Consider the following 10,564-nt stretch of genomic DNA (forward strand, 5'->3'; position numbering starts at 1 on the left):
AATAAATCTGGTAAATGGAGAAGATGCATCTATCTACTTCCACACCTACAGAAAACTACCCTGAGAGGGTGGAAATCTCTACTGAATGATGCTGACATGCACCTAATATTCATACTATCTCTGTGGTTGGTGTGCAGCCAACATCCCACTTGTAAACTGGAAAAAGCAAAAGTGATTTCCTTGCAAATTACCACTAGAAAAAAATACTGCTAATTCCAGATAAATACTGGAAATGGAAAGGGAACATGCTAATCCTAGGCTTTCACACATCTCTAACTGTTGAAGCAAGAATTCATGGCGTTTTGATGTTTCCTGCACATGATGTTTCCACTGATTTAAAAAAAAAGTTTTATTTAAATAAAAGTTCTGTAATCCTAAGGTGAAGTTGCTGATGTTTTGACAGTTATGTTTGGAAATCAGGTGCAAGTAAGAGAGCGTAGACTTGACTCTCAGCTAGAATAGTCCTTTCATAGAGTGGCAGGCTTTTCTCCTGTAAATTGTCTACAGTCATAAATCCTTAAATCAACAGGAATGAGTGCAAAAATAACCCATTGTCTCTTACTTTGCTATTAGCAAGGTCAGAGAACAAGAGATAAAATGTCCCAGTGCTTTAGCAGGAGAGAATAAACACCAATGGAGGGAAGTGGGTGGGACTTACCTCACTTAGGTGGGACTTACCAAACTTAAGATGTCTATACCTCTAATCTTTAAAGGTCTACTCTTTAATGCCTAAAAACTTTCTCCTTCCTTTATAGTTAACAGAGTGAAATAAGCATTTTACAGTGGCCTTCATCTAACCTATTTTAGATATCTATTTTCGGACGCCCCCCTCCTTACTTCACCAAGAATCGAGAATTCTATCATTTCATGTTCACTAGCATATAAACCTGTGTTCAGAGAGTCAGAGCACACATAAAAAGCAAATACCTATTCATCTAGAATGGTCACGTGAAAATTCAATAATCTCATCACCAACAACTTTCTGACATTGTTTTTCTGACACACTCTAAAAACCCAATTATCTTTCTCTAAGCCAAACCAGTCAAGTAGGGGTTATTTGATTGAAGTGATGGGGAAAGATTGCGGTGCTGTACTTCAAGTCACCTTTCACTGTTGTGCATTTATCTGGGAGGCAGCAAGAAAACTTGCACAGTGAACCCAGGAGCATTCCATAAGGTATATACAGGCTCTAAGGACAAGTTTAGATCCTATTTCAAGGATAACTGGTCTAAAAATCAACATAATATTATCCCAAAAGCATTCTGTTCTTTTCTTCTAAGGAAACAACTCAGAATCCTTAAGTTATTGCCTTCTGTATGAAAATCTGATAGCCTCATGAGCCAACTAAATAGCATTCTTTTCTATAACTTAAATAGAAATATTAAATAGTTTAATGCAAAAAAGAGGTTCACCTATGATCTATTACATTTGTTATGAATACAGTTAACATTCTGGATAATAAATACATGATTGCTTTTCAATATCTTAATGTTTTTGCCCATTTGACTTCTTTTGGCCAAAGTCAATTACAAATCACTTGAATAGATATGCTTTTTTTTTTTTGCTTTTGGTACTCTTTTTTCTAACTTACCTAATTATAATTTTTTTTTCTGAAGAATTTTGTCTTACATTCCTTACAATCATTGACCATCATATTAATGTTCTTTTAAGACATATTCACCTTTTCTGTTCAATATTGCTAACAAAAAGCCACTGATTTCTTAAATTCTTTGTATTACAGTTAGCAACACCAATTATGTGCTTTGATGTCACTTGAGGAATAACCTGTAATAATCATCTGTAAAAGTATTAACTTCAAACACTAGTCACACAGCACTCAATAAGACTACAAAATGTATCTGTATTACTCCTTGCTATATGCAATTATGAAATGGGACAACATCTAGCAATCGTGCCTCTCTGATTATAATGTGTGGGTTTTCAACTTGGTGTATAAGAAGCTGGAAGATTTTCAAAATTAAAGGTAAAAAATGTTTTTTCTTTTGATTTTCTGACCTGAGGACAATGAGGTGGGAAAGATCTTATCAATATTTTTTTTTAATGTCACAAAGGCACTACCAAAATTAATTCAGCGAAATTAACTACATTAGCCAACTATTGCCTGCAATTCTTTTTTACATAATCAAAATTCATAGAGATTGCTACAGCTCTGCTCACTCTTTGGGAATTTCCCTTAGGCAAAACATTAGTCATGGTAGGATGTGCCTCTAAACACAAAGACCCTTATTTCATTCTAACACACATTTCCATATTCTTTCCCCCCCTCCCCCCCAAAAAAAAGCTCATAAAGTTGAGAAAAGACAAACACAGTGCTAGAATATACTTTCGTTATGTCTGTGAATTGCACTGTATCCAATGGGAGCATTACATTTATACTGAGCTGAAATTATGCATTTTTATGCCTCTTTATTCAGCAGCAAAAATGACCAAATCTACTGTTAGATTTTTTTAAAGATATTCAGCACTTAAAGAATTTATTAATAGAGTACATAAAAATATTTTTATAAAAAAGGACAACTAAGCTTTTTGTCTTTTATATTGTACAATTTCTCATAGATTTTTCAGATTCCCTCTTGGCAAAGATACACTGACTTGATAGTTTTGTCAGCCTTGTGTGCATGGTATATTTTTTAATGTATATCATGTAACCAGTGGATAAATGAGTAGTGAAATGTTCATCTGTGGGATTAGGTAAGTAATTTTGGTATTTACTTTAGTGAGCTACCATGCTGAAGTAATTCACGTTGATGAGTGTAGGCTACAGCTGTTTCTAATTCCAGTCAGATATTTACCTCTCTCTGTCCGGGGAGTAGTGGTCATCTATAACACGGTGTCTATCCATTCGGTTCAGGGTATTGTAATGCACAGGAGTAGATCGAGTCCCTCGTGGTCCCTGATCCACATTCCGACTAAGGATAAAAGACATCAGATTCTGAGTTCTGGGTCCACCTGGACCATATCCCCTCACTGGTTTGTACAGACAATTACTAGCAAACATGGTGGTAGAGAAGTATTAGCTGACCTGTCTTTTGTCTTTTGTACTCTCACATAATTTGAAATCTCATGGTAAAAAAATTTTCTCCTACAGGAAAGGGTGCTAAGTCTATGCTTAGAGAGAGGTGTTTTTTTCTTTTGTTTCAATGTTTGTTTGTTCTGGAAATGAGAGGATAACATTTTTTATTTTAATTAAAAAGGTTAATTTTAGACAAAATTTCATTAGTCTTTCCAGACTAGGACCTTCAAGAAAAATTTCCTTTCTAGCTGAAACATACACGGTAAAGAATTTTCCATGAGCTCTTGAGTTTGGCTATATTATAAAGATGTAAACTGTAGTAAGACACAATGAGGACTTCTGGCTGTTATGGTGGAGTGCAGTCTGCTGAAAATTGTCATCTGAATTAAACAACAGATGCTTGTTTTGCACTGGAAAGCTTATTCTGTAATCTCACTAGAATAGAATCTGAAAAAGACAGGACTGTTTAATTAGGTACGCTTCCCTCCACACAAATTCAAACTTTAGACCAATAAATTCTTCTGCCTCCTGTCCTTTCCTGCAGCCTTCCCTAATGTGGGCCTCATTTTTTTTTTTCACTTTTATCCCAATTTAGTTCCTGTGTCCTTCCTTGTCACTTTGTCTGCCCTTTTGGTACCTGTCATCCTTATCCTTTGTCATTTGCCAGTCCCTGATTAGTGTTAACCTGTATGTGTATCCTTCACTGCTGCTGTCATACTGTTGTTTATTTCTGCATATAAGTGCTGTGAAGATGTTGCACTACACATAAACTTTTGCCTTCAGCTCTACTTCATTTCTCATAAAGCATTTCTCCACTCTGGCTTTCATGAAGCCAAATATAAAGTTTACTCTGGCTAGTAAACTTTATATTTGCCATATTAAAAGTGAGTATAATTCTTCTACCTTCTACTCTACAACTCTTTCCTGCAACTTCTTCTCTGTACGTGTTTTAACACCCTTATTTATACCAAAATGATAGAAAATCCAGTATAGCCTTTACCCTGCCATTGGACTCTTTAATGTATATTTGTACTCTAAAACAGACATTGACAGGGCTCCTCTGCTGTTCTTTGTTAACTTTTTTACTTTTACCAACAACCAATTCTCATTCCTCCTTTCTGAATTCTAGTTTCTGTCTGACCTGTTTCCTCAGGGTCTCTCTTTTCATTCAGGTTTCAAAAAAAAAAAAAAATCTTGGGTTTTTTTCTGTCTATAGTATTATCGTCTTCTTTTACTCATCTCTTCTTTTGACTTAAATATTTAAACTTTCTCAAGCTGTCATTTCTTTGCAAAACTTCCCAAAGATCTGACCTTTACTGTCTGCCCACACAATCAAAACGCCTGCCTAAACTCAGGACTTTAGTCCTGAAAACTCAGTACCATCCTGTCTGCTCAAATCACTTTCAATAAGATTGTGTTATTGGCTTATCGTTCTAAATATATAATTTCTTCTTTAAATTTCTGTGTTATATCAGATTCTGACTTCATGCTGCTTTTTAACATCCTACACAACTGTATTTCTTCTACTTCAAGTGTTACTACTATTTCAGTTCTGTTTCAGTCTGCTAAGGATGCCTTTGTCAGCCAGATTTACTGTTTAACAGAAAATGACATACTTTCTCCAATGAAACTTGTTCTGTAAGAAAAGTTGCTTTCACAACATATGTCTTTACTCCTTTGGAACTTTCTTGCAGTTGACAGAATGTGTACGGAGAAACCAGATAATAGGTAAGCATGTGAAAAGGTGTAATTGCAGGTGGTGACGGTAGAGAATAATGAGCATCCTACTAGATTTACCATGCCATTTCAGCCTAGCCACTTTCTATAGTCACCTTCATCTTGCTTTTTCAAATGCACTGTCTTAGATAAAGCTAAACATGATGTTGTTCAGTGCCTGCCACAGTCTAAACTCCATTCTTATCTACAGAGAGAATAACAGTCCATTAAATATATTAGCTGAAAACATTACAAGAGCAGCAACAATTTCTTGTCAGCTACTACACAATGTGGCTTTGGTGGAGTTTATTAACAAAATCCAGTAGAAGGACTGAGGACTGCAAAATGGCTTCTAAGATATAACAGCAACTTGCACTTCTACAACCCAAGAGCTCCTGCCTGCAGAGGCATCAATCAGTAATTGGGAGATCTCTGGGTGTGCAGCAGGCTTACTGCAGTTAGAACATGTCTATAGCAGCACACAATAATGCTTATAGCTTTGCCGAGTACACCTGGATTTTCATTAGAATTAAAAAAGACATTTCTGTAACCCACGGATTATGCTTCTTTTCTACAAGCTCTCAAGTTCTGGCAACCCAATTCTCTGGGCTCAACAAGTCCTCAAAGAAATGTTTTGGTGTGTGGGCACGGAAATATTACATAGATAATGCATTTGATTGTGACATTGTAGGAAACAGCTGAAACATTTTTCTCTGTAAGTTCAAAGTTATTTTTAAAAATTTAGCTTTAGGAAAATCAGGAAACAAGAAACGTTTCATACATGTAAAGAAATGCAAAACTACAAGAAAATGAAAAGAGGGTTTTTCAATGGTGTTAGACAAGTGTTAATTACTAGCTTGGGTAAAAGTTCTGCCCAAAATGCACACAGCATGCATGCACACACAAAAACACAAACACACATACAGAAAGATATTTTCCTCACATTTATGTCTATATCCAAGACAAATAACCCCAGGAGTTTTAGCATAGGCAATTACTTAGACTGAAATCAGTATAGTAGAAATCAGAATAGGCCCCTCTGTGTCTACTGTTTATGTCTCATTTAAAGTCAGGCTGTGTTTACATATGGTTTTAGATTTCGAGTAGAAACTTACAGTTTCTGCCTGTTAGCTGTCTGTGATGATATGGGATAATTTGGGATCCTAATACACTAATGCAAAAGGATATAATTTAGTCTGTATCTGTTAGAGGAAATGGTAAGTAAACACATAAGTAAGAGAATATGAAGTCAAGAGAATTTTAAGCTAACAAAAAAAACAAAGGTAACAGAAAAGAAAGCAGAACACAAGAGAATCAGAATGGCTGTAGAAGAAAGAGAGAGACACATGTACCTGACAGGAAATATTGGATACCAGATCTTCAGTATTAAATGGGAATTGGGAACATTATGGGCAAAGAAAATAACTTCCCCTTTTATTCCAGCTGAATTACACCAGCTGGAAACCTACCCATAGATAGTGACAAAAATGCTGGAAAACAGGCTTCATTCCCCTTTACATCTATCCTTCTACTTCCTCTTAAGAAGCTCATCCATGCAGGAAGATTCTTAATTCTGGCTTAAACATTATATTCAATCAAGTAGTAGTAATTATCCAAAATGGCTAGCTTTTGGAAGAAATGTTCTGATCTGTGTTTCACAAGATAAATAGTTATCAGAGGCCTTCTAAGATCAGGAGTTGACATTTTTCAGTATAAAATTGTATGTGTGTCAATTTATTCTTGATGCTTTAAAAGTTTGAAAAAAATAGTAGAAAGCAAGCTTCTATGGGCAGGAAGTACGGCTCTCCCAGAACCTTAATTCAACACAAACAAAAGGGTTGGAAACAGCCGCTGACAAATGAACACTAAGAAAATGTCAAACCATCACGTGCTATAAAACATGGCACCTCTTAAATAGCTCTTGAAAATTAAAACCTGGAGAAATATTTTTCTGTCCTTAGATTAGAATGTGCTGATTTTTGATAAAAAATAAGACAAAATTAGGTGAATTTTTGCACATCAGTATAATGTAAGAAAAAAGATTATTGGCTTTACATAGTTTCATAAGATCTAACTAATTCATTGCCATTTTGAAAGTCTGGAGATTCTTTCCATTATTGTTACAGGATCAATACCACTTAAATTTATATACCTGCATAGTTAAATAACAGTTTACCTTTGTGGGGGAGGGACACTGGGAGACCACGATCTAGTCCGTCCTATACTATCTCCACGGTGAGGGGACCCTGATCGAGAGCAATGATTAGATGACATAACTTGTTCTGGCACTGATAGCGTTGAACTTTGAAGATCTCTATTATGTCGATAATCTAAAAAGAAATGCAAATATTCAATGAATCTGAAATTGTACTTTTTAATTTCCTACCATATCTGTAGTACTTAGAAGCATGATAAAAGATGGAATTTGATCAAGAATGTTATAATGTCGTCTTCTTGGTTTTGTAATAAAAAATACACACGTAAAGTTGATTCCTGTTTTTATGCTTAATTTATGTACAGCTATAGTTCCTATAGTTATACTTTAAAAGTATAGAAATGAATTGCCATGCACCAAACTGGAGATTTATAATAATCAAAATATCCAAATTTACCATTTATGTGTGGTCAGTATGATGCATTAATAAAAAAAGTAATAAAACTGACTTTTTTCCTTAGAATAACATACAAATTGATTATTGCATTTTTAATTAAAATTGTATTGTAACGATTGTGTATAATATACTTCAAACAGAAATGTCCACAATTAAAAACTAATCCAAAGTTCAGTTTAAAAATTTGGGATAGGAAACTACTATGGGGTTAAATACAGAGTCTGGGTTCAAGAAAGACTTGTATTTCAGAAAAAAATGAAGTAACAATGAAATGACATCAGATTTCACTCATGGTTCTGAACTTAAACAACATGATTCCTTCACAAATATATGAGCTAAGGCCATGCAGACACCTGCTTACATCCTGGACCTAATCTTGAATTAGGATAATAGAAGGCATAAATGGTCTAAGCAAAAGCCTTCCCAGTTACAATAGCTTAAAAGGCTACCACGTGGACATTTTATGTAGGCTTTTCAGAAAAATCTTTTTAAAAAGCTGGATGTATTAAAGTGACTGTCTGCATCTAATTGAAAAAGTTGAATTCACTGTCCCAGGGTACAATACTCTCTGTGAAAAAAAGATGCCAGATACACAGCAATTTCAAAGAAGTTTCCACAAATTTTGTAAGAATCAAATTAATATACGATGATAAGAAAGGGAAGAATTGCAAATCTTAATCTGATGATAATGTTTTGCAGAAATAGCTCTTCAGACAGTTCCTGGTGGCTACGACAACTGATATAACTGACTTTTTGTTCTGAAGACAGTAACCAAGTAAAGAATATTTATAGAGATCCACCTGGCACTGGAAAAATTCTGGTTCATAAAACTGTAATTCTTTTCCCATCAGAATCTTCTGAGAGTCCGAGTATTTGGTCTTCTACTCCAGATTGCTCATAGTTTTCTTCCTGGAAAATGTTCGGTAAGCACCTAAGCAAAACCTCATTAATTCAGTCCATTTTATGGTTCCAAGAATGTTCGATACTTCCAACTGAGTATTCATACCCATTGTATGGCCTTAGGACCATATAGGATATATATAGAATCATAGAATCATAGAATCACTAAGGTTGGAAAAGACCTTTAAGATCATCAAGTCCAACAATTAAGTCAACACCACCATGCCCACTAAACCATGGCCCTAAGCGCCTCATCTACACGTCTTTTAAATACTTCCAGGGATGGGGACTCATGACTTATGACTTATGAACCACTCTAATTCATAAATAACTTCCTCCTATGTTTAGGTGTAAGCTGCTCTGTGTGTGTGTGTATACATAAAGAGGAAAAATAGCACATCATCATTACATTACATTAACATAACAATGTTGAGGATCAGATACTCTCTCCTCACTTCAAAGCAATCAAGTCATGTTACGTGTAGTCTCAGCTGAGAGTCAGTAATGAACCACAGACTTTTATCCTGTGAATGAAGTACACTTATTAGCATACACACTGATAAAGCATATAAGGACCAGTGGAACACAGTTCTGGGTGAAATCACCAAAGGAGAGACAGGGGGAATTTCATCTGTGTTTGAAACAGAGTGCTGTTCATTAACCAGTAAAGTATAGATGTCTGAATAAAGTTTTTGCAAGCCAGTCTGGAAATCAATAGACTCTGCAATTCTCCAATTCTTTAACCAAAAGAGAAAGAGCTAAAGTAACAGCTGAAAGCTCAATAATGTTAAAATAAAAAATGTCAAAAGCAAGAACAAATTTCTTAATTAACCAAATCCATGAGATATTTGCCAGTTTTATACACTAAACAAATACTACCCTCAATACAAAACTAATGCACAGAGACCTACTCCTTATTGATAAAACCAGCATTTCTAGAGAAAGCAGGGAAAGGACATACAAGATATTTATTTTAATTTGCCTGGAAGGTGGAATTGCACTGCAGAGCACAGAGAGGCAGAAAAATGAAGAGAATCATTTTGCAGGTTCTTTGAAGACTCTGGTCAAGATGTCACCGAAAGAAAAATTCTACAGGTAAGAAACAGGCAACCAAGGGAATACAAGAGACCTGTGAGGAGCTTTGTAGGCCACTACCTGCTACCCCAGAGATCAAAAGAGCTATAAGCAATTCTGAGAGTTAAGACCACAAGTGAGAGCTCTGCAGACTGTTTTTGGATAGACTAGAAGTTATTTTCTCTATTCTTAAGTGTTATTTTTTATATTGTACTGATTTTAATTTATGATATATATCACTAAGACAACAAGATATGTTTCACTGAACTGATTAAAAGGCATTGTGTACAGAGTAAGAAATGTACTGAAACAACCAGCAGTTATTATGCTATGATATCACACCATATACTGAAATAAAACAATACCCCAAATCCATATTTTCTTCAGAGAAACCCAATTGAAATTGAGATAATTTAGAAAGGCTTGGTTTTTTACTATGACAATAGGTGATTAATTGCAAAGAGCATCCTTACAAAGCAAACCACATCTTTTCTAATTTCACAGTGAACAACTTATTCTGACAATGTTTAATATTTTCATTAAAAAAATGAAAAATCTGGAAAATGGCTTATCAGTTATTTTTGCTGATTATATTATTTGAAAAGTATTGCAAAGAGCAACAAGAAATAAACAAATTTCTAAAGATAGTCTTAAAGTGGCAGAAATGTTTTAATCTTTAAAAGCCAAGTTGATACCTTTGGGGAAAATAGAAAGTTATCTCCAGGAAGATCACAGCGCCTCTGTGATAACATATTTAAGAAGGAAAAAAAAACCCAACCTGCGGCAGAACAGCAGTCGGAGAGAGGAGTAAGAATGTGTGAGAGAAACAGCTCTGCAGACACCAAGGTCAGTGAAGAAGGAGGGGGAGGAGGTGTTCCAGGCACCAGAGCAGAGCTTCCCCTGCAGCCCATGGAGGTCCATGGTGGAGCAGATATCCACCTGCAGCCCGTGGAGGACCCCATGCCGGAGCAGGTGGATGCCTGAAGGGAGGCTGTGACCCCGTGGGAAGCCTGTGCTGGAGCAGGTTCCTGGCAGGACCTGTAACTCCATGGAGAGAGGAGCCCACACTGGAGCAGGTTTGCTGGCAGGACTTGTGACCCCATTCTGTATGCAGAATACTAGCTCTGCATACAGAGGGGGACCCATGCTGGAGCAGTCTGTTCCTGAAGGACTGCACCGTGTGGAAAGGACCCATCCTGGAGCAGTTTGTGAAGAACTGCAGCCTGTG

At 35.9% G+C, this 10,564-nt stretch overlaps 1 protein-coding gene across 1 annotated transcript in view; it reads right to left on the bottom strand.

Annotated features, from left to right (window-relative positions):
- Positions 1–10,564, bottom strand: part of RIMS2 (regulating synaptic membrane exocytosis 2) — a gene marked incomplete at its 5' end in the record, with an annotated part of 289,286 nt that overhangs the window by 172,867 nt on the left and 105,855 nt on the right. The window contains 2 exons of the mRNA XM_019471267.1: positions 2,814–2,930; positions 6,927–7,080. Of these exons, the coding sequence (XP_019326812.1) occupies positions 2,814–2,930; positions 6,927–7,080 (271 nt within the window). The remainder of the gene's footprint in view (positions 1–2,813; positions 2,931–6,926; positions 7,081–10,564) is intronic.

This window comes from Aptenodytes forsteri, unplaced genomic scaffold, assembly GCF_000699145.1.
Source record: "Aptenodytes forsteri isolate BGI_AS27 unplaced genomic scaffold, ASM69914v1 Scaffold385, whole genome shotgun sequence".
Taxonomy (NCBI): Eukaryota; Metazoa; Chordata; class Aves; order Sphenisciformes; family Spheniscidae; genus Aptenodytes; species Aptenodytes forsteri.